Source organism: Acanthochromis polyacanthus, chromosome 1 (assembly GCF_021347895.1).
Source record: "Acanthochromis polyacanthus isolate Apoly-LR-REF ecotype Palm Island chromosome 1, KAUST_Apoly_ChrSc, whole genome shotgun sequence".
NCBI classification, from domain to species: domain Eukaryota; kingdom Metazoa; phylum Chordata; class Actinopteri; family Pomacentridae; genus Acanthochromis; species Acanthochromis polyacanthus.
This window is the reverse complement of record NC_067113.1, coordinates 10,483,773-10,508,795: the sequence shown is the minus strand read 5'-3', so window position 1 is coordinate 10,508,795 and position 25,023 is coordinate 10,483,773. Positions and strand designations below refer to the sequence as shown.

The 25,023-nt window shown below is 40.0% G+C and overlaps 2 protein-coding genes across 3 annotated transcripts in view; one reads left to right on the top strand and one right to left on the bottom strand.

Annotated features, from left to right (window-relative positions):
• trappc12 (trafficking protein particle complex subunit 12) overlaps positions 1-6,214 on the bottom strand; it is a 46,525-nt gene extending 40,311 nt beyond the window's left edge. Inside the window, exons 1-2 of one of the 2 annotated variants that reach the window (XM_022192506.2) lie at positions 6,084-6,214; positions 2,075-3,410 (exon numbers count right to left, since the gene is read on the bottom strand). In XM_022192506.2, the coding sequence (XP_022048198.2) occupies positions 2,075-3,410; positions 6,084-6,199 (1,452 nt within the window). In that variant the 5' untranslated portion in view covers positions 6,200-6,214. Of the gene's footprint in view, positions 1-2,074; positions 3,411-5,770; positions 6,057-6,083 lie in introns of those variants that run through there. The other variant, XM_051951026.1, reaches the window with a different exon arrangement.
• A 70-nt stretch (positions 6,215-6,284) lies between these two features.
• The window catches only part of LOC127533138 (EARP-interacting protein homolog), a 32,178-nt gene continuing 13,439 nt past the window's right edge, over positions 6,285-25,023 (top strand). Inside the window, exons 1-4 of the mRNA XM_051945505.1 lie at positions 6,285-6,449; positions 6,577-6,660; positions 16,680-16,812; positions 20,711-20,867. Coding sequence (XP_051801465.1) covers positions 6,408-6,449; positions 6,577-6,660; positions 16,680-16,812; positions 20,711-20,867 — 416 coding nt within the window. The 5' untranslated portion in view covers positions 6,285-6,407. The remainder of the gene's footprint in view (positions 6,450-6,576; positions 6,661-16,679; positions 16,813-20,710; positions 20,868-25,023) is intronic.

The window sequence follows — 25,023 nt, the reverse complement described above, 5'->3', positions numbered from 1 at the left end:
TAAACTACAAAAAATAGCTATAAACAGCTGGAAACTAAACTTCCATTCTGTGACAACTCACCTATCTGATGTGAAGACATGTAGGCTGACATGTACCCCGCAATTAGATCCTGATCTCACTCAAAATTTAAAGTTTTTGCTGTGTATTTGAATTGCATCTAGGTTTTATTTTCGATGAATGTGCCATTATAATAACAGTTCTCACCTTCCAGCATTCAAATGTTCCACTAAAGCATCATTATTTTGAGGAGACATCATTGGCTCTGCCTAAGATGACTGCGATCACTTTAAAGTACGTTAGATTATTGTATTTTATTGTCTTTACAGGCCTTAACAAAAAAATCAATCAGGCAACTGCAGCCAGTCCAGAACGTTGCTGCCAGAGTCCAAACTAACACCAGGAAACTGGACCAGATCACACCAGTCCTCACATCACTACACTGGCTTCCTGTTAGTCAGAGGATGGAGATCAGAATCTTAGTCTTGGTTTGCAAAGAATTAAATGGTCTTGGACTAAAATACACCACAGACTTGTTCCCTATCCAGCGCCCTCAGGTCATCAGAACAGGTTTACTGTGTTCCCAGAACCAAATCCAAACAAAGTGAGCAGCATTCAGCTACTACACACCTCATCTATGGAGCAAACGTCCAGAATACCTGAGCTAAAATAACCCATCGACTCATTTAAATCAGGCCTGAAAACATTAGAACTCACTACAGTTTTCTCAGATTAATAATCATAGTTCTTAGTTATTAAATCTTGTATTTTAAAATGCACTTTTATTGGCTTTAGATTGTGTTTTATTTCTATGATTTTAACGTGATGCTTTAATTTTAATGCCTTAATCTCTTGCATTTATTCTGTGATTTAATTTCAGTGTTCCTTTCTGAATGTAAAGCACTTTGAGTTGCCTTGTGTATGGATGATGCTTTACAAATAAACTTGCTTTATCTTGCCTAAACAAAAGCTCGTGTTTTTTACCCCAAAGCAGAATAACAATGAGGTGCCGTCATTCTGTGCTGCAGAACAGTCTGACTATGGGAGACTAGTGACAGACAAAAGAAGACAGCAGAACGTTTAAACTTATGAGTTATCAAGATAGAGCCTTTGGTGAATACAGTTCTTGGTGTAATAGGCCAGCAACTTTTTTCTTACATATTGCTGCAATATTTAAAATGATGCTTTCTAATTAGAGCTCAGCGGTTTCACCAAACCTAGAATCACTAACAACGTATCTGCAGTCTATCCAATAACTAATCGATCAATTATTGCAATATTGATCAGCTAGAGTTCTTATAATCCATATGGTGGCTCAGTGAAGCAAACAAAATCAAATATTCAATGTTCATACATTTCAAATGTAAGGATTAGCTTCTTTTTTTAATCTAATCTAGATTTTGTTATTACTTTGACAGTTAAAAGTGCAATAGTAAAAGAACCAACAGATTAATAAATACTGAAGCATTCATCATTTACAAAGAAAAAAAAGCAGAGGTAATGAAAATATTTCTGGTGTCTCATTTTTACTGTTATATAAATATATTCATTCACATTTAGTCAAAGGACTATTCAACTTATTTATTGCTGCACTTTGACAAAGTTTTGATTCTAAAAAGTAGTAAAAGCAAAAACTGAAGCAGCAGAGGGACAAATATCCTGATTTTTACTCCCTAGATTGTCTGGGTCAAGCTCAAAAACGTTAGAGCCTACATTCCATGTAATATAACTGAATAACAGCGTTATTTGTCTTATTGAACCTGTGTTTTTCAAACTACTTCACACTAGATTGTAATTCAAAGTTTCTGTTGAGTTCATAGTCTCTGAGACAACCGTTCCCATCTCATCATTAGGGTTATTTAGGATTTATTTAAAGAGCTCTTTCTAAAGTCACATCAGAACATTTACAAATGTTTAAACAGGCTGAGCAGTACTGACTAAGATGTGCAAAATTGGTGGACGACACCTTTAAAAGAGCAACACTCTTGCACACTCAAAGAGAAGAACTTTCTCTCTGGGCTTTCTGACTACACATGCTGAATACTGAACATTTTACAGGCTAAATGTTTGTCCTACCTGCAGGTTGTCAAACTTGAGGCCAGGCATAGTGAGTCTGTTGGTCTCTGCGTAGGCTGGGCTATACTGCTGGGTGGCAACAGAGATTAACACCTTCCTGGTCTCCTCACATGGCAGCCAGGCGTCATGGCGTCTGTCCACCTCACTCAGGCTCAGTGCCGTGGCAAAGGGGTCATCACTGCCTGAAAACACAGCCTGGAGCTGGTTGAAGGGCTGTGGCTGAGAGGCTGGCACTGAGGCAGGAGTCTGAGCTGGAGCTGGGACCGTCTGAGATGGAAGAGGCTGGGACTTTGGGGTTGATTCAGCAGGGGCAGAGTCAAACACTGAGCTAGGGGTGGGAGCACCAGAGTCCAAGGTTCCACCAGGGGTGGAGATGGAGGAGGAGGCAGAAGACAGCTGGCGCTCAGGTGTGGGGGCTATGGGTGCAGGGCTGGTGCCAGGAGGAATGTCTGCATTAGGGTTGGACACAGAGATGAAGGAGGAGGGAGCAGTGAAGGAATCAAAGAAGTCGGAGGCTGGATTAGCTTGTCCATTATCAGTGAAGAACTTACTGAGGCTAGGGCTGGGCTGGCACACCAGGGGGGCTGTCAGCTTGCTGGGGGTCACGGCCCCATCACTTCCACTACCACTCCCCATGCTAAAGCTGGGAGATTTGATGAGGGTGGGCTGGAAGCCATCAGGAACCAGAGACTTGGGCTGTGTGCCCTGGCTGAATATAGTGCACACCGGCACAGGCTCATCTTTGGGGGTATTCGCTTTGGCTAACTCAGATACCGCTTCCTCACCCTGACTATCAGATGGACTCTGTGTGTCACCTTTAGGTGAATCAAAGGCTGTGACTTCCTTTTGTGTATCTGTCAGCTCCTTTTTGTCCTCCTCTATGTTTTCCTCCATGCCTCCTTCCTCCTGTTTCTCCACTGAAACTTTAATCTCAGTTGTATTATGTCCAATTTCACTTTGCTCGTCTTGGTTTCCTGAAGTCTCTCCTGCATTCTCGCTCTCAGGTCCATCCAGAAAGGAATCAATGGGAGCTACATCATCCTCTTCGCTGTTATTGGGTGAGTCTGAAATCATGACACTTTCCATCATCTGGTCGTTGAGCTTGTCCATCAGGCTCTCTGAGGGTGTGGTGCTGCTGTCCTCCTGTGGGGTGGCAAACTCCCCGCCCAGGTCAATGCTGTCCTCCTGGGGAAGGACGTTGCTTCTGGAAGGGGTCTGGCTTGTGGTTGGCTCAGTAGGGGCTGGAGCTGAGGCCTCCGTGCCTACATCTTCCACTGTGATGTCCAGTGTGACAGGCCGCTGGGCATGACTCTCCCCTGTATCCATCTTACTGGTCCTGACAATTAAAAGACAGAATCACACAATGTCACCTCTTTTATGTGATTTTATACTACAATAAACCTGGACAATAAATATTTTGTTGTCAAAGGCCTTCAAGACTGCTTTACTCAGTTACATGTTGTGCCTAACCAGCATAAATTGTTTCTTGGTGCAGATAAATCCAAATACATGATCTTCATCAGAGGCCAAAACATTCTTGATGACAGTGTGGTGATCTCTACCATGAAGGATATTCAAAGAGTGACATATCTGGGAATATGGATAGATGGAAAGCTGACATTTAAATGCCATGACTAAACTACAACTAAAATTGGCTATATATGCATGCATCAGCCACAACTCTTGGACACTATTTATCAATCTGCAAGACCATTTATTACTAAAGATAGTTTTAATACTGTATATAATCCTGTGGGCTGAGTGGTCCTCCCTCTTCATAAGGTGTGACAGACAGGTATTTTGAACCCCTTTACATCACCACATTGTTACCTTTTACTGAGGATGCTTGTCGTAACATTTGAAAGAACTGGCTTACTCTTATTGGTGTTCAAACTGAGCTTAGAAAATCCAGTTCTAGTCACTGTGCACCTGCAAAACTATTTAAAGTCTCATACATTTAAATCAGTACATTTATTCAGCCCTTTAATTTCATTCTTTTCTCCTTGTTTCCATTGGTTAACTTATTTTACCTACTTAAATGATCTCATGAACACTTTTATTATTTTACTAACTTTGTCTTTAAAAATCTTCTTATTACCCAAGTTGATTATTTTTGTGCAAGATATTTTATTTTCTTATACAGTCATATTGTAAACTAGAAAAGCACTCAGAGAGTGCAGACCTCCGCCAAGGATAGAGAGGAAAACAGGAAACCCATGCAGTAAAGGATCATGAGCTGGAATCAAACCTACATCTCTGACACAGTTCTGTTTACGAATCACCTTCTTAACCAGTTGAGCTATCTCGACACCTTGTTCCAGTTTGTTGGACGACATACTAACCTATGATGTTTTTGTCGTCTTTTGGACCACATACTAAAACATACTAAAAGATTCAAAGTGATCCAGAATCCAGGATCCTTTCCAGATTGCCAAAATTAAATCCGCTCTTCCTCTTACCATAGTCTACATCTCCTCAAAATTTCACGTGAATCTGCCCAGGCGTTTTTGAGTTATCTTACTAACAGACAGACAGACAGACACACAAACGCCGGGTGTCACATAACCTCCTTGGCGGAGGTAATAATGCCTCTCTACCTAAATATACTCATAGTTTAAATAAAGGCTAAATGAGTATTGGAAAGTCAACAGCAAATCACCAGTAACGTTACAGCAGGGGCATCAAATGTGTGGCCCTCCAGAGGGTCCAATCCGGCCCTCAAAGTGTAAAAACTCTCGTGAAGGCATTGACTGCAGACTGTAAATTAGCTTCTTCTTTTCCTTTCGGCTTTTCCTTTCAGGGCTCGCCACAGCGAATCAATTGCCTCCATCTAACCCTGTCTGCTGCATCCTCTTCTCTCACACCAACGACCTTCATATCCTCTTTAACCATATCCATAAACCTCCTCTTTGGTCTTCCTCAAGGCCTCCTGCCGAGCAGTGGGAAACTCAGCATCCTTCTACCAATATATTCACTCTCTCTCCTCTGGACATGTCCGAACCATCTCAGTCTGGCCTCTCTGACTTTATCTCCAAAGCCTCTAACATGTGCTGTCCCTCTGATGTACTCATTCCTGATCTTATCCTGTAAATTAGCAAAACTATAAATTTAAAATAATTTCTACATCATGACAAGTTGCTTTGATTATAAAAACACTAGCTCATTGTTTCTTTGCCGTTTTGTGTCTCGTTGTTGTAATATTTTGTCCTTTTTGTTGTTTTTTTATTTGTATTTTATTGTCAGACTTTGCTTGTTTTGACATTAAAGTAAAACACTATCAGTCCAGATATCTGTGACTAAATGTTTTGTGCCTTTGCAGTAACACTGGTCTCTAAGTTGCAGTGTGTAAATGATAAACTGAGGCATAACACTGCTGAAAATGAACATATAATTCTTGAGAAATTTCAAGATTCTCATAATGTTTTGTAAAAGGATAGTTCCTTAAATGTGAATATTTTCAGAATGTTCGTTTTTTGCACTAAAACAAAGGAAGAATTTGGAGCTGCATGGGTTGTTATGCGGTGATTTTACTGGTCCAGATCACTTGAGATCAAATTGGGCTGAATGCGGAATCTGATGTGGAAGATGACTTTGACATCCCTGCCTTACAGTTCATGCATTTCATCACAACATATCCCATCTGTCGTAGTCATTTCCTGCCACGGACAGCAAAAGCACCATTTTACATGCTCTTACCATCAGCTCTGAACCACAGCTACATTGACTAGGCCATTTCCTTTTCTTTTATACCCGCTTAAAGTGCTGCCGTTACCTCAGACATTACGGGATACTTTCTATTTGGTGATGGCTATGTTGCTAAAGCTACATTAGCAGACTGGCTATCGTTAGCTAGCTTAGCTAAGCAAGAACTTTCAACGGTCGTGTTTCGTTATTAGCTGTTCACAATTTAAAATGAACAGACAGCGCTAAAATACTACATTTATCACTAGACAACGAAAAGCGGCCAGTAAAAAGAGAAACACAAACAGGACTGTCGGTGTTTTCTTACCGTACTGCAGACTGACAGATAGAACCGTAGGGCGCATGCGCTGGAGAAGACGGCTCCGTGTACGGCACTCCAGACCGGACAAACTTTATGACGCCGAGTTTTTTGGTATTCTTCATCTTCTTGTACGTAATTTAAAAAACCTACGCAACGTTACACGTCTGTCGGTACGTATTGTAGCCGCACGTTATTTTTTTTCACGTTTTCAATCGCGGAAGTGCAGCAACTGTGGTTTGTTTTGAGCAGTACGTTGCACAAGTGTGGTGTTTTGTTCGTCTTTTTTGTCATTTTTTTAAGGATAAGAAAGCGCTGGCAGCAGAATAAAACATGGAGGACGACGCTCCTGTCATTTATGGTCTCGAATTTCAGGTACGTAATACTGTTCCACTGTCACACCATTCATTACTGTCACTGACTGACAGCTATTTTATTTCTATTCTATTGTATTCTGTTCTATTCATGCACATGTTCTGTTGTGTTCTTATGTACGTTGCAGGCCCGAGCACTGACCGCCCAGACAGCTGAGACTGATGCTATCCGTTTCCTCGTGGGTACACAGTCACTGAAGTTTGACAACCAGGCAAGTAAAACATTTCACATTTTACAGAGGTCCTGTTTCATGTAAAGAAGGTTTCTAGTGTTGGTTCGTATCTTCAAACAACTAATAGTAGTAATAGTAGTTTCACCTCTGGATCATTGCATCTATCATGCTATCTGCTGCATTAGTTTTTCTTCTTAAGAAAAACTTCTTCTTTACTTTCCCAGCTTGTAAATGTCTAAAATATATGCAACAGTTGTGGCAGTGCAGCGCAGAAATGTAAAATAGCAGTGACTTTTATTGAAACTTTGCAGTTAATGTCTTCTCTGTAATTTTTACAATTTGCAAAGTTGTCCCAATTGCCAGATTGGACCCTCTGGCGGGCCGGTTTTGGCCCACAGGCCATACGTTTGACACCTCTGGTTGAAAGCATCTAAATTATTGATTAGACTAAACAACCGCGACCGATAACACAATAAACACAACTTTTTATCCCAGAGCATATTTTTACCCTAACCTGCCTGTGGAAGGAAACTGTTACACTCAGCGTAGAATATTGTTTGGATTTGTTTATTTTCTATGACTTCTTCTGTGCAGGTATATGTTTAAGTTCTCCAAAAAATCCAAATTTGGAATTCAAAGATTTGTTGATCTTTGCACAATCAAAAAATACAGTCATGGAAAAAATGATTAGACCGCCCTTGTTTACTTCAGTTTCTTGTTCATTTTAATGCCTAGTACCATTAAAGGTATTTGATCTGAAGAATACAACGAACACGACAAAAAATGCAGCTGATTCCATAATACTTTATGTCCTATTTGACATGCTTCAGCTTCATTGTATTCCCAGGTTATATAAGAGGCCATTTCATGTCATCAGCAGCACTGCACATGTAAAGGTCTAGAGTGGTTTCCTGCTGACATTCAAGTCATAGTACAACTCAGAAGTTGTCAGCTCTCACATAACGCCTAAAACTAAAGAATTAGGTGAAGCCACAAAGGCAGCCATCTTGGCACTGCTGAAAATTGGCATGAATGAGAGACAGGTAGCAAAAAACTGAAGATCTCCAAGACAGCCGTTCACTACACAAAGGAAAAACAAGCCCAACATGGTTCTACCAAACTGCTAGCTGGTCAGGAAACGTCTTTACCCACCAGATGATCGTCACTCATTCCTTCCTGTGTCAGGAATTGTCCTCAGACCTACAGGAACTTTAAAAATGAGAAATGAGTGGACACTGTGGAGAAACGGGACCTGTTGGGCGAGGACAGTTGGAAAGCGACTTGTTGAAGCTGGTCTGAAGTCACACAGGGCAGGAAGAAGCCCTTCATCAAGGAAAGGCAGAGGAAAGCCGGTTACTCTTTGCTGGGATCACAAGGATTAGATTGTTGATGATTGGGCTAAGGGTCTCTTCAGGGATGAATCCAGTTTTCAGTTAATGTCCACTCCAGCCAACTTACTGTTTAGAAGGAAGCCTGGAGAAGCTACAAACCAAACTGTCTGCCCCTACAGTAAAACATGGGGGTGGATCAGTGACCATCTGGGGTAGTTTCAGTCTGGATGGAACAGGGCAAATGAACCAGGTCATGTTTGGAGCTACTCTAGAAAACAGCCTTCTTCCATCAGCTGGAAAACTCTTTCCTGCCTCCAATGACTGGATTTTCCAACAAGACAAGGTCAGTTAAAGCCTGGATGGAGAACCAGAACACTGGAACCATGCCTTGGCTGCTCAATCACCAGATCTAAATCCAACTGAAACAATGGCTATGAATCAGTACTAACTCCTGTGTGGATCATGGGACTAATACAGACAGAAAATAAAACATGGAACCCTAAAAGCTGCTTTTGACAGAACAATGCCATAGCTATTGATGTAAGAACTGAAGTGATTTTGGTTATTATCAAGAAAACCATAGAAAATGTCTCATGTCAGCTCTGAAATTAAACTCTTATGAGCTATTTTTGTTGGTATCATTATATTTGTCCAAACAAATGTAGCTTTATTTGTACCAGGCTTTAAAATGAACAAGAAATTGAAGAAAACATGGACGGTCTAATAATTTTTTCCATGACTGTATATATTCAAGTCATTAATTTAGTGCTAAAACTATTAGAACGGTTTTCATTAACTGTGATTATTTTAGATTAAAATGATCATTAAGGGAAATGTGTCTTCTGTAGGACTTTGTGTATATTTTCTGCTTTTCTGTGATTTGTTTCTTTGTTAACTAATTTCCTCATTCTGTTGTGTGCACGAAAGCAGCAAAAGGAAATTATATGTCACTTGGGATTTGGAAACTTTTTTGCCGTTTTAGAAACCAAAGTTGATCAAAAAAGTCAACTAAATAATTACTAATGGAAATAAAACTATAGTGGCAACTCTAAATTAATTATGCAAACTTAAATTAATTAAACATTCCATCTGCAAAATGTGCAGACTGCATTTCGCAAAATCCCATCGTAACTTTTCACAGCCCGAGCTGAGATCCTCTGCCTGCTTGTTTTGTCCTACAAACACTCTAAAACCCAGATATCTTTGTTCCACACTCAGATAAATGTAAGCATAGCACAGTGGGCTGGGACCTGGAAATCTAGAAAATTTGACCCCCTCCAAATTGCTTTTATTTTTGTTTTTCTTATAGTAGAATAAAAATCCAGTTCAAAAAAAAAAAAAAAAAAAAAATCAAGTCAAACGGTCTATTCTTTAAAAAGTTAGGCCAGTTTGAATCTCAGGAAATGACACATTCCACAGGCGTAAAAAAATTGATATTTGAGCTTTTCATTCTATTTCTTTTTGAGAAATTAATAATTTTTACCTGAGATTTTTAACAATATTCAGGTTTACCTGCTCCAAATTTTCTTAATTGCTTAAATTTAGAAGATTTCTGCAAAGTTTGAAAAAATATAGTAAATTTTCACTTTTTTTTTCTGAGACTATTTTCATGTACCACCCAGAATATTTTCACTTGCCATAAGCCAGATATGGGAAAGTATATATTTTCTGAAAGAATAGGATGTCAGGTGTTGAAAAATACAAGTGTCAGAAAATCTGGCTTATGGCAACTCTCACAGATCAAATTTTACTGAAGAAGGTCTAAGTTCCCCTGTGTGGACCTTGGGCGATTGATGTTAACACGTATGTATCGAAATTGTAAGTAGTACTTCTAATATACACCTACTTTGCAGTATAAAAAGACTTCTAGATGTCTCTAAGTGTAACAACTGCCTTCAAAGTTTGAAAATGGTCATTTAAGGCATCAAGTTAGGGCAGATTTCATTAAAAATTTTTGAAATTTGGTAGATTTTTCCAGTTTAGACTTCATGTTTCACTGTTATGTTTTTTGTAAAGTAGTCATTTACTCTGCATAGAATTAGTTAATAAAACATTTGAAGGCAATATCATGTCTCGCCTTTCAAATTTACGTTGAATCACCAAATTCCATCGGTGGAACCCTACACTTATGTCTAGAAAAATCTCCCTGCAGCCTTAACTTTTTAATATAATTTAAAGATATCTTTTTAGATGTATTCCCAAGTATATTGCGGTTGAAATGAGCCCTCAATCACTACCAGGGGATGATTTTTTGCCAAGATATTACATTTTTCCAAAAAATAAGCCGAGCAGCCCACTGTGCATAGCCACAGATCCTCACGTATGAGAGGCTGTAACCAGTGAGCTAAACTAAAAACCTGCTGCATTTAACATTCATATTCAAATAATTAGCTGATTTTTTTCTTAGTGAATTGTCAACAGTCTGGACCAACAAGCTAAAAATATTCAGTTTACCATAATTTAGGAACAGGAAAGAATGGGATTATTTTCATTAACAACTAATCCCCTGATTTCCTTAGAAATCAGATGATGAAATGTAAGAAAAAAACAGTGAAATAAAAAAACCTGTTGCAATATTCTGGATCCCAAAGTCACGTCTTCAGTATTTTCTGTCAGAGTCGGTCAACGGTCAACAGTACAGCTATATATTTACTTACAGTGATTGAAATGTTAACAAGAATCAAATCCTCACAAAGAAAAAGCTGAAACCAGTATAAACCTGTCACTTATTCTCATAACAGGTAATCTGTTATCAAGAGTGGCTAGTTGTGGCTAATTCATCTTCTAAAGACTGACCAACTCACTGACATTGGAGTCCTTATTTGGGATTGAATAATGACTTAAACAATAAACAGATTATCAGACTACTGTACGTGCAGGCCATTATTCTGTCAGTAGAATAACTAATTATTCAACTAAATTATCCAGATTTAAATAGGTAATGGATGAGCAAAGTTGCTGTTGATTAACTTTGTGTTGATTGCTAATTTATATCATTGGTAAGGACTATTCATTTCAGGATAGATTTGCATTTAAGCTGGTGCCATCCTAATTGATAGATCTGCTGCATGTGCACCTATGCTCTATAGTCATCTGTGGTTTCTCCTGTGTGTGTTTGATTGTTAGTGAGGGTTTTCTAATGTGAGTGTGTTTGTGTCTGTGTGTGAAGGAGAATCGAGAGTGTGTGAATGCATGCATGCACATCTTGCAGAGGTCATTACAGAGACAGATGACAGAAACAGTTGGCTCTAAACGGGGGGAGAAATAATTAGCTCTCTGAGAGCGAGCGAGAGAGAGAGGGATGAGAGAAAGACAGAGAGAGAGATTTCTGCCTTGAAAAAGCGAGCCCATTTTCTGGCAGACATCAGTGTGAAAACAGTCTGGCACTGAACGCAGACGTAGTTCAATCCAAGTCTTGTGTAGTGAGGCTAATACAGAGCTTGTTGGAAATGGTGACAATGCATCCCAGTCGATCTGTGTGATTTCTTATTACACACTGTCAGTCGCTTAATATACTCCTCCTAACACTTTCCTCTAGCATGAGCTGAAGCGCAAGAACAGAGTGAATTCTTCATACTAGTACAAAGATAATCTTGCACAATTATCAGATTCAGTCGTAATAAAGGCGCTTATTGCTCATTTATTAAACAGACTGTTTGCTTTAAAGGTGGGATTTTCAAACATCTCAAATGAAATCATTCAGATTATGATGGAGTCACAGTCTTAGTGTGCTTTAAAGGACTGGTTTGCTCAATTTTTGTAACGTTCAAAACAACTGGACAATCCTGCCCACTTTATGCTGTACTTTGACAACTATTTGTGTGAATCGAGACACGACGGATGAGAGATCATCAGCAATACAGGGAATGAAAAGTGTCTGATGGTCTTCCACTACTGGTTCACTGGCATGTGTCACTTCTTGTCTGGTATACTGCTGCTGTTCCATTAGACAAACTGCTTTCCTACTGTTTGATACGCCATTCTTAGCCATCAATCTGACTTGTTAGCTAGCCTGTATTGTTGGGTTCATGCATACTGCCTCTTTTCTTAGAAATCTGTATGTGTGTGCAGATCCCAACGCTCCCATCAGCCTTTTTGCATGCTTATTGACATGAATGGTTTAAAGACAGTGGTGTGTCAAATACACAAAAGTAGCTTCTTATCTAATCTGGAAGAGTAGACATAGCTAGACAACACATTCTATAACCTCCTATAAAGTGTAACACATCACAGTGCGACTAATAAAAGAATAGATTTTTGCAAAGCAGCTAACCAAAGCAGAATACAAACAATAGAAGGCGTGCAGCCTTATTTTGTATTTGAATAATATCTCTACTTCATGTAAACCCAGTAGCTTATTTTCTAGATTAGTACCTATCAAGATCACACATGATTATGAAACCAGACAGGCCTTAAGCTGTCGTTTCAGACTACCTAGACCTAGGACAAATGCACTGAAAAGAACTGTATTGTACAGAGCTATTGCATATTGGAATGGACTTCCTTACTGCTTCATACTTAAGTGTAAAAAATCAGGATTTAGAAGGGAATTGAAAAAAGTGGTTTTGAGTAAAGAAATTAGGTTAAATTTAGTTGACTGATGTTTGTAAAGCTGCAGAGTGTCTTATTTTTGTATTTTTAGTTTAAACTGTATAGAGACAGCTCTGAATGAACTGATCTCTGAATGTCTCTGTGTATGCGTAGGCACATCTGTGTGTACGTATGTGTATGTGCATGTAGGTGTTGTACTATGTATTTATACTTGTACTGTGTATGCATACTATATGATCCTTTAAGAATTTGATGTGTGTGAGAGGGTGTGTGCATGCACACCTTATGATGTATGCTTATATCTATTTTTATTTTATGATTTGAGTTAGTTTATGAGAATAATTTAATTGCTTGTTTTATATGTTATGTTGTATTTTTCGTGATTTCTATTTGTGGGAATTGTCTTTTTTTTTTTTTTTTAGGGACCCCAGGAAGAATAGTCGTCACCATGGTGACGACTAATGGGGATCCAATACACAATAAACAATAAACAATAAACAATAGAAGAGCCACTGCTAGCTCTAGCTGTAGCTGAACCTGTTTGTGTTTAGAAGCTTGCATATTTTCTGTATGTTGTACTTTTTGCCACAGATCAGGGCTAAGATTTTATAAGGTCAATCTCACAGTGTTGCATGAAAACAGCCTTCAAGAATGCTGTTACTATACAGTGAATATAATGGAGTGCTGTTTCTTTTGGACATCTTTTTTTTTTAATAATATGTGAAAACATTTTCTTCTGCTTTGATTTTTGCTGCCAATGTCAGAGACTTCAGTGCTGTCGAACCTTAAACCTGTTCTTAGAATGACCCTTAATTCTCTAGAAGCATGACTTCCATCCGTACAGTGCGTTTTATTCATGAAACTCATTGTCTTTCCCAGCCTGCATAAGTGTGCCGGCCAACATTGGTTAGCTCAGTTCGTCTGCGTTTGAACTTACATGAAAAATGTTTTTTCGATTGGCATTTTAGCCCTGCTACCTTCTGCTGTATCCATAAGCCTGCTGGCCTCTCCACCTCCCATTAAGCATAATGCTGGGTGGAAATGTCTCTCTTAACTCGCTGAGCACCTCTCAAATCCCTCAGAGACCAATAGCTGGAATGACAGATCGGAGGGCGCGTCGGCATGGCATTTAAGGCTGCTAACGAGATAAAGCGCCCGAGCTTGGCACCTCTCACCCGCTCGCTACTCCTCCGCCCCGCTTACTGTCATCTGTGCGGCTAAAGAGCTTTAGTGAAGAAGCCCATGAAGTGGGGGCCACAAGCCAGCTCGGCTTTATCCCTCCCTCACCCCCTCTTACCAGTCTCCCTCTTCTCCTCCTCCCTGCCTTGATTCCTCCACCATCGGCACATAATTAAAAGCGCTGGGCCGGGTGCCCAAGTGGCTGAAGGCTATGAGTCACTCCCCAGGCTTGGATGAATGAGGGATAAATCACCTGGGGGAGGAGGGCTGGAACTTCTCTCTCTTCTCACACCTGGGTTCATTCGGGGGGACCCTATTACTAGGCCCTCCAATTACCCTGTCCCGCCGGCCTGAATTTATTTGTACTGCTCCCCCACTACCATAAAATTATAACTTTGCGTAATAATTTTTTGCTCGATGCAGTCCAACCCAAGGTTAATAGCCGCCTAGCTGACTTTGAGGAGGCTGAAGGATGCTGCCGCTCTGATGCTCTTCTCCTCCCCCTCACGCCTCCTCCTTTCATCTTCTTGTTCAGCCTGTAAAAGTAGTACAGGCAAGGGGAGTGGAAGTGCCTGGCGGGAGTTATTGTCCAGTGCAACCCCATTAACAGTCCTCCAAGGTGCTGTAAGTGTCTATCTTATGGGAGAAACCACCATTAATTGTCTGATCAAACCTTGAGACCCTCACTGTTTTACTGCATTGTGGGCCCTGAACTGCATTCTATCGGGGGCCCTCATAGAATAGATTTCCATCTAATGAAAAGAGCTCAGTTAGGAGGAGCTGCTATTAACTTCTTATGGATAAAAGTTTTTGCTTTTTTTGTTGAACTTGTGTGCTGTGAGATCTTCACAGCTGTCGGTTGTGTTTTCATGTGTAGCCATGGCCTCAGTATTATACCAGGTCAAGGTAAACTAAAACGGCGCTTTAAGCATCATATAGCAGACAATGTATAACTGTTAGCACTGATAGGTGTTTGTTTGCAATCCTGATTGTCGAATGCCCTGAAAATATAAAGGAAAGTCAGCTCAGAAAAAGAAGTCTTTGTCAGAGGGAGAAACTGACAGGGCCAAAGCGAACGTGGCAAGAAAGTGACTTAAAGTTGCTCTGGTCATTAATTTAACCCAGAAAAACTAATTTCTGTGTATCAAAGTTACACATTTAGAATTTTTTTCCTTAAAAATAATCTCCTACTGCCTTAAAACTGACTTAGATGTAATTCTAAACCGTTGCCTTGTCTTAAATGTGTGGATCTATGTAGTCCCTTCCTGTGACTCTGATACTGTAAAACTTTTCTACACAACACAATCTGACAGCCCTTAATGTAGGAAACCTCAGAAGGTTTTGTGATGAGCATCAACATGCTGCAGATTCATGGTGAGAAGGCTCAACCATCGTATTTTTTTGCATTTTTTCCCTCATAATATGTCTTCAAACCAAGTGCATGTGTTAATGAGGTGGAAAAATATTTTGACCAGATGAGGTTCTTAGCATTACTTTAAGCCAAAAAATTAACTCAATGTTGTCTTACAAATTTTCAACCACATTTTGCATCTGGGTCAACATATATAATTGTGTGACTTTTTGTAACATCGTCGACATTTTTACTGTTTTCAGGCCTAAAATCAACATGGCCGCCTATAACCAAACACCACATGGCATTTTACAGAAAGATTAGCTACACTAACAGTACTACAAAAAACTGTAAAATGTCCCCAAAAACCCCTAAAATTATCACAAACAGATTGAAAACGGTCTCAAAAATGCACAAAAGAACCACAAGAATGCAACAAATGAAGACAAAAAGACCTAAAATGTCCACAAAATTGACTGAAAATGACCAAAAAAGAAATAAAATGAGCAGGTCATGTGATCTGGAATTAACACACTTCCTTGAGAGGTGCTTTTGTAATGAGGAACTTATGGAAAGGGATTTCTCAGACACAGATACAATTTGTTATTTTCCATATAAAATGTGATATATTGCCAAAAACAAACATCTTTCATGATTATCTCAACTTAATAAAAAGAACACAATCCAAACTGTTTCTAAATCAACTCATTTTATTATGCTTTAGCTCATTAGAATGTGGTTGGTATTAAACTGGGACGGTTATTTAGTTGACATTTTAGTGATATCCAGTCATTTTTTATTAATTAGTGATGATTTCTATAATAAATAATTATGGAATTTTTAGAGACAGGATCATAATGAACATAAACAGATTAGTTTTTTTTACTTTTAATAAAAATGCAGGCAAGATGTATCCCATGGACTTCAAAAGTCCCTCGATTATAGACTGACCCAGGACAAAGCAAGTTAGTGGATTGGTGGTAAGATCTTTTGTCAGGGTGCTAGTGGGATGATGGGACTACATTTTTCTTAATACTATGGGAAATAAATGCAGCAAACACCCTGTCGAATTTGGCTGAGCTCATGCCTGCCACAGTGTTCCTAATCAATAACTTCAGTATTTACCCACAGATCAGAATTAGGTATTTGAGGATATGGTATCTTATCGAAAGCTAAATTATCATATGAAACCAAAGGTTTACTTATATGAAATCTGTTTTTAAGAAAGTACGCAATTACAGCTCTCATTTTAGCAGTACCATTTATCTAAAAAAAAAGGGGGGGCTGTTGTTTAATTTCCTTTTTCTCAACCATTTTCATATGATTTCTCCAGTGTGTCACACACATACCTCCCATGAATCCAACGTGACTTCTGAAGTGTCTTAATCGCTGCTTTAAAGACCAAATCAAGATGAAAATCTTGAGCTGTATGAAGTAGACGGGACAAAATAAAAAGAACCAAAGCGACTCCTGCCTTGAAATTACGTTTGCTGTCATATTATAAAGTGAAACTTTCTTCTCTTCCGGGGAATCAGACGAGCGAGTGGAGCTTTGAACTGCAGTTGGTGCGAGTGGAGGGAGGTGCACTGAGTGGTTTTCAGCTTCATCCTCAACACATCTCCTCTCTCTCTCTGCTTTTCTTTCAGATCCACATCATTGACTTTGATGATGAGAATAACATCATTAATAAGAATGTCCTTCTGCACCAAGCTGGGGAGATATGGCACATTGGCGCCAGTCCTGCAGATAAGGCTGTGCTTACCACCTGCTATAACAAAAGTGAGTCCCACTGTTTCCTTCTGTCTTTGGCTCCATTCACTGCCTCTTTGTGTTTCTCTCTTTTTTTTTTTCTGTTTTGTTGTTTTTCTTTCATCTCATTTTTTTCTTTGCTTATACTGGATGCAGTCTGTTTATGTGCACGTCCATAGGTCTCACTGTTGTGCATGTGATATGTCACAAATGCCTTCAAGGAATTCCTTCAAATAGGGCAAAAACTTTAATTAGATTTTCAAAGACAAATCAAACTGCTGTTACATCACAAAACACATACAACATATTTGTGAATTCATATGCTAATTAAACAAATGTTAACAGGATCAAGTGATTAAAAGATGACATTTAGATCCAGAAGGTCGTGTCAGCTTTATATCATCCACATTTTAGAAGGTCTAGCTTCTTTACAGCAATATCTGCATTTGAAGTATTATTCACTGTAACTGTAGTTAATTTTGATTCATTTTAAGTTATTTTTTGGCCTTTTTAGATTGGTTAGTAGTGAGCCAGGGAGAAGAGTGGGGGGAACCTTTACCTGCAGTAAAGGGCTGTGAGCTAAACCGAACCCAGGCCGCTGCGTCGGGGACTATAACCCCTGTATTTGTGTCGCCTGCTCAACCAGTTGAGCTACCCGGGCCGCTAATTTGTATTTTTAATGTCTAATGACTCCCTGCAAAGGTCTCTAATAGATGACTGGTACCAGCCACTCTGTCTTCCCAGGTTTAACAGTAGCAGCTATGGTAGAAGTCATGTTCAGACCGTGATAGAATCAGTACTAATGTGTGGACATGATGACCCACAAGAGGGATAATGGCAGACTACAAAGTCACTGTCTGGCAGGAAATACATTTTTGAAGGTTACATGCACATTATCAGTGCTTTCATGTAAGGTTTTATTCTACATTGTGCAAAATGACACATGCTTTTTGGTTTTCCGTACAATATTTACATAGAATTGGAATAACATAAGCTGTAGCAGTCCGAGGCCGGAACGGGTCTCATCCAAAAGGAAAGTACTTTGGGATTCTGAACAGTTTAACTGAGATTTCTGAGATAACTGAGATCCCTCTGTGACTGGCTGCAAACCGGACTGTTCTAAGGCTGTGGTGGAAAGAAGGACTTTGAATAAACTGTTGTCCATCCTGGATAATCCTGACCAGCCACTTCACCTCCTGCTGGACAGGCAGCAGAGCAGCTTCTCCACCAGGCTGGTCCAGCTCCGATGCCACAAGGACAGATGCAGGAAATCTCTCCTGCCACAAGCGATAACTCTGTTCAATGCATCACCTCTGGCTGGCAAAGCTCTCAGTCCTCTCTGTCTTGTAGCACCTTTTCCACTTCTGTAATATGAAATTGTACACTTTTGTATGCTCTTGCACTCTTGGAGATGATTTGCGCTATAAAACACTTTAACATTTGTACATCCTTTACATGGGACATTTTGCTTTTCATATTATTACCGCCCGGCAAAACTGCGTTTTCTGGAAGGTATTGTTTTCAGCTGCATGGCCTTGCTTGATTGCTTGTTTGTCTGTAACAATTTGGTTTCCACGCGATAACTCGATAAAATATTGATGTAGCCTCACCATATTTGGTACACAGGTGTACCATAATAACACACAGGTAAAGTTCGAATTTGGTGACCGTGACCTCATTTTCAAGGTCACAGGGGTCATCTTTGTCGCCGGGTGGTCCAAGTTTGGTAAAACTTCTTGTTCTTAATGTTTATTTGTATTTACTGCACATTTTTACTTATTTAGCTGTATTTGTGCTGGTGGGAACAAACAAGTTTCCCCTCGGGGATTAATAAAGTATTTCTCTTCTATTCTATTTTATTTGGTGGACCAGAGAAATACTGTGATAGTAACCTAGTAGTATAAATAATAAAAAAGACCAAAAACTCAGGAATAGATTGAAAAAGTCTTGTTTTCGTTTCTATGTTTAACTGAAATGAACATAGACTCTTCTAGCTTTGACGAGAAATATTTTTAATTAAATGAGTAGAGGAGTAATACCAATGTAGTACTGTATAGAACACCCCAGTTTTTCCAGTTTTCATTGTAAATTCTGCATGTTAATGTCTCATTGTACTCTGAAATTAAAGCAACAAATAAATAAACACATGAAGTTACAAAAAATCTATTTAGAAACCAAAATATATTCTAAACTTCTTACTCATCAGAGTAGCACCTTTGGCAGATATAACAGTTGAACACACTCATTCTTTCCACAGTGGAAAACAAATAATCTTCAGAAAGTTCTTCCAGAAGCAGAAGTTCCCATAAATGTGTGGTTCTTGTAGGTTCTTTGCTTTCACTCTTCTGAGTTGCAGAATGCTGTGGTAGACGTTTAGGTTCAGGGTTCCTCTCTTCTGTACAAGAACCGACCCTGGATCCAGCAGAACAGCCCCAGACCATCACACTTCCTCCTCCATGTTTGACAGTTGATGTTCCACACTGAGGAACCGTCCTTTCTCCTACTGGACGGCTACAAAAATCCTGCTGATGAACCAGAGATTTCAGATATAGATCCATCAGTCCATAATACCTTCTTCCAGTTTTCAGTAGTCCATTGGTGGTGTTTCATGGTCCAGGAAGCCTCTTTTTCTGATTCTTACGTCTTAGCAACAGCTTTCTGCTGCAGCTCCACCTGTCAAACCTGCAGCTCCAAGTCTTCTCTTCACAGTTAAGCTGACACTTCTTACTACGATCATTATGAAGCTGTGATTGGGTCTTCTGGTTCTGTTGTGGTTTTGGGTCTTCCAGACTTCTTCCTGTCAGAGTTTCCTCCAGTTCCTGAGCCTTTTGATGGTAAAGAAAACTGGACTCACTGACACCTGGACCTTCTCCACAGTTTCTCTGTAGGAAAGACCTACATTTTTAAGTGTTTTGATGGTCTATCTCTCTTCTATTGTTAATTGCCTTTTCCTCTCCATTTTTATATCATCTCACTACTTTCTGCAGTACAATACTGTTCTACTAATGTTCTGGAGGGTTCCATGGTGTGTTCCAGCACTACTTTATGCAGACAGAGGGGGTTGGAAGGAATCTAGAAAAGTTGGGACTCCTGTAGGATTTGGTAGCACTAACTTTCAAGGATTTATCAACCTCCATTGCTGCAGAACAGCCTTAAGTTGTTATCCTATTTCTGTTCCCTGAAAAAGGCCTTTTAGTATAATTCTGAAATATACGTTATTTTTCAGTTTTGGGTAACCTGACCTTTTATTAAACCTCTGGCAGTTCATCACTTACCTTTGGACCATTTCAAGCTGTTCATTGGACTTGAACTACTTGAATTTCAATAAAAAACTGGACTAATTGGGGTGTTAAATAATATATAGAATTTATGTATTTGTCATAAAGTGAAACTTGAACATGCACACACAATAAACGGATAGCGTTCCTCTTCTGCGTTTCACTGGTTCTCCAATATGTGAGCAAGAGAACGCTTCACAGTGATTGCTTGGCCACTTTCTCCAAGTGCAAAGTTGTCTAAAACCACTCAAGAGCCTGCGGACGTGCACCACATTGCTTTTTAATTTGACAAATAAGCCTAACGCCTGTGTTCTCTCCCTCTCTCTGTGACTAGCTGTGCCTTCCACTCTCAAACTTTTAGTCCAATTACTAGATCAGCTCTACATTTACTCCACTGGTTCCAATTAGCAGTTTAGGCTCTGGTGTGGATGTGCCAAAATAACGCCTTTATGATGTGGATAAGGAAGAAAAGTGTGTTCACGTCGCTACATTACTGCTTTCCCATGTCACACACACACACACACACACACACACACACACACACACACACACACACACACACACACACACACACACACACACACACACACACACACTGCCCCCTAACTACCTGTGAATGACTGAGTGTGTTGTGTGTTTCCCCTCTCTAGCCAGTGACAGCAGGCTGGTGTCCTGTGCGGCAGTATGGCGGATGCCGTCTGACTGGGAGACAGGAAGCCATGAGTCACCTGATGACTCCGCCCACAACCCTCAAACCCTGGAGCTGCTCTGTCACCTGGACGACAGCACCTATGGTAACGCTGCCTGGTAGGTGTTGCTGGGGAACAGTTCCAGTCGTAGTAGTGATCCAAGTGTTCTTTTTTTGATCCGCAGTAGAGTGTTGTACTCCTGTGTGTATTTTTTATAATGGGTTATTTATAACATTTTTGCAGAAAGGAGACCTTGTGACTTGTGGAGATTCAAATAAACTGCGAACACTTGGCTAAGGCTAATGGAAAGACATTCTTGTAGTTCAGACATTCACACCCTTCTAAGACTCTAAGTTTAGAGTAGGTCTGATAGCATTATATTTCCACTACAGGAGAGCCTTAATGTCCTGCAATTAGCTGGAAAATGTGCAATATATCTGTGTCAGCATCAGCGATAGGCCAAAATGAGCTGGAAAACATTATCATAGTGGACACTGGCAAAAATGAAGTAGATGGCATTTGAACCTGTAATCATCTTTTAACTCTCTGGTTGGAAACTAGTGACAGGCACATCCACAGACGTATTTTCATGTATTTCTGAATATTTTGTCCGACTGATGGTTGGCTTATGTTTGGACTGATCAGGTCATGATAAAAAAGAAAAAAAGTGTTTGTCACACAATAGAAATCATAGGCTTAGAAGAATTAATGTACATTTTTTATGTATATCGTAGTAAAGCATTTTATGGCCTATGTTATGTTTATAGAAGTGTTTTGTTTGCTATAAATGTTCCTCATGTTCATACTGGCTATTAAGAAATTTGTTGCAAATGTAGTTACACTGTAAGATGAAGGGGACAAAAAGTTGAGTTGCAGTTGTTGTGGAGCATCAGCAGTCAGAGCTGGTGAAATGAAGTGGGCTCTTACCACAGTTACACAACTTTAGTAATGGAGGGACACTCTAGTGACATTCACAGAGGATTTTGTGCTAAAAACATGGCAACTGTGGTAGATGAGTGTTTAATCTGCATAACTGCCACTGTAACCTCACGATGTATTTCATGCAGAACATAGACTGTGAACTTACACTGGAAATGTGGAGGGATGTCTTGATGTCCAGTAGAAGGTAGAAACACAAACTCTTTTGGTGTACAAACGGGCATCTAAGCAGTGTTTTAAGACATAATTGAAAAAAACTTTTAACTCTTTCTTCAAACCTGATGTATGGTTTGAAGTTTCTTTGTATGTGGTGCTCCCCTACATACATCACAAGGCCAGTTGTTTACAGCAGCATGTGTTCACTCAGGGGTGTCCAACATGAGGCCCGTGGGCCAAAAGTGGTCCTCCAGAGGGTCCAGTCGGGCCCTCAAAGTGTAAAAATTACAGAGAAGACAGTAACTGCAGATTGTAAATTAGTAAAACAATAAATTTCAAATAATTTTTAGACCATAACAAGTTGTTTTGATCATAAAGTAAAATACTAGATTGTTTATTGTTCTTTTGTTGTTTTGTGTCTCATTTTTGTCATATTTTGTTTTGTTTTTGTTGTTTTTTGTCTGACTTTTGTCGTTTGTCCCAACATTTTTACCGTTTTCTTTCTGTTTTTTGTTGTATTTTTGTCATTTTGTGTTTTGCTTTATTCATTGTTTTGTGTATCGTTTGTATACTTTTTTGTCGGTTTGTTTGTCGCCTTTGTCGTTTTTTGTCATGACGATGTCGTTTGTCCATTTTTTTGGTCACTTCATAACTTTTTTGTCTCTTATTTTTGTTTCGTCATCTGGAACTGAACCACAGGGGATTTTGCTTAATGATCAAAGCGGCAAAATTAAGACTAAAAACAACAAAAACGAGAAAAAATATTCCAAAAGTGAGACACAATATAACAAAAACGAGACACAAAACAGAAAAAAAAATTGATGAACGACATGAAACTAAATGTTGTGTTCCTGATCTGGAAGTTATGTGGAAATGATAAACTGAGGCTGAATGTTGGTGAAATGTAATTTACTTTTCTTCAGAAATGTCAGGTTGTTCATGATTTTTTTGAAGAAAAACAATTCCTTAAATATGAACATTTTTTCGCTTAAATGAAGGAAACATTGGGACTTATGGTTATTTATAGGTTATTCTGCTGTGGTTTTACTGGTCCGGTACACTGGAGATCATATTGGGCTGAAAGTGGAACCTGAACTCCTAGCTTATTCAGCAGTCTTTGGCAGACACTTTGCTGTTTGATTTGGACACCTCAAATGACTGAACAATGAACAACCTACAGGCATTTTCAGTCATGATGTCTTATTTGATGAGATTACAAACCCTACATCTACATTAATGTGAGCCACGGTGAACGTTGAAGTCACACTAGGGGACAGATGGACATGTTGTAGGCCTACAGAAATTTAACCAACCCACACAACCACACTTTTAGATGCTGGAATAATTCTCCTCTTTATCTCTGCTCCATACGAGTGTTTGTTTTTTTGTTTTTTTTTTCTGGCTCAGACTATTGACTGGCCCACATCTCAGATTGTAGTCACGGCCTGATCTTTTTGTCTTACAGTCAGAGCTCCTCACCATAACTCACTGCCTATGAGAATGAAAATCAATGGTCATTCCCCTTTTTACTCCACCGTTCATCGTCTGGCTCATGATTGCTATCATTTTTAGAGGCGCCAATCAGTTAGCGTGATGCATACTGTAGCAGGTGTCTGCGAGAGGGAGATAAAGACGAGGAGAGAGTGAGGGAGACGGAGAGAAAGATGGAGAGAGGCTCGCAAAGAAAAGAGAGAAGAGATTGAATTTGTGCAGCTCGGTGTGTGGTTTGTGCTCGCGTGTGAAAGGAGTGAGGCTTTGTATATTCGGTGATAAACCCTCGTACTGCAATACTGTATGTATATAAAAGTGTGTGTGTGTGTGTCAGAGGGCAGGTCAGGCTCGACTGCTGGATAAAGATTGATGGCTCTGGACTCCACCATCTTAACACCCTGAGAGCTGTAACCCTCACAAGGGCACCACACTGTGTACATACACTGTGTGTGTGTGTGTGTGTGTGTGTGTGTGTTGTGGGAGTGTGAATTCGATGCTGTGAAGCCTGTAGCCTATGCTGTGCACTATTGGCTTCCCTAGATGGATGGCTTTGGTCTGCTGCCCACCTCCTCCATCTCTCCACGACACACACACACACCCAAACACACACACAAACACAAACTTATCCCCACTCACTCTGATTGCACTGGCAGCTCGCTCCACTCTGTGCATGCATGTTTGTGTGTCTGAGTGTGTAAGAAGTGCAAGACGACAAAGAGTAAAGAGATTTCGGTTTGTATTCTTATGAGGCTTTTGTCTGTTCTGTCCGTGTGTGTTTGTTCACCTGCTTGTGCGTGTTTGCGTCCACCGTAGCGTGTCTGCCCGCGAGTAGCCCGCATCCTTCATGTGTGTGTTTTTCGGCTGCCGGTGTCCCTCTACTCCCGCTAACAATAACACTTTCTCCTTCCTCCAAATCCCCTCATTGTTTGGGTGGGCAAACATTTGAGCCTCTGCCCTGTTGTGAAGCGTGCTTAGAATGGAAATATCGGCAAAACACACCCAAAAACCAAGGCTAAACAAAGCTGGAGAAAATCTCTCGTGTGTGTGTGTGTGTGTGTGTGTGTGTGTGTGTGTGTGTGTGTGTGTGTGTGTGTGTGTGTGTGTGTGTGTGTGTGTGTGTGTGTGTGTGTGTGTGTGTGTGTGTGTGTGTGTGTGTGTGTGTGTGTGTGTGTGTGTGTGTGTGTGTGTGTGTGTGTTTTGGTGCTTATGTGTGCTTTTTCTTCTTCTTCTTCTTCCTCTTCCTCTTGGCTTCGATTGGGAGCCTTGCCAGTTGAGTGAATCGATTCCCGTGGAGCCATTTGAGCCAATCATGGCCCTAGGAGGGAATGGTAAAGCGCAAAAGGCAACAAGGTTGATTTTCTAAAGTGGGGTGTGACAGGAGGGGGTAGGAGGTGTTTATGGGTGTGATTGTGTGTGTTTGTGCGCACGTGCATGAATGCAGACGTGTGTTTTGTTGTCTGATTGTGAGAAGTGAAAGGCTTTGCACTTGAAATTATGGCTCTATGTAAGTTTGGCTGCTTTTATCTCGTAGTGTAGTGTAGAGAAGTGTGTCTGATTTTTGTCTGTGTGTGTGCCTGGCCATGCAAAAAGTGTGTATGTGTGCGGAGGCCGATTCTTTGTGATCAGTAAGCGTTATTTTTACCGTGAGCATGCCTTAGTCCCAATCAATTGGACCCCCGAAGTGTGCT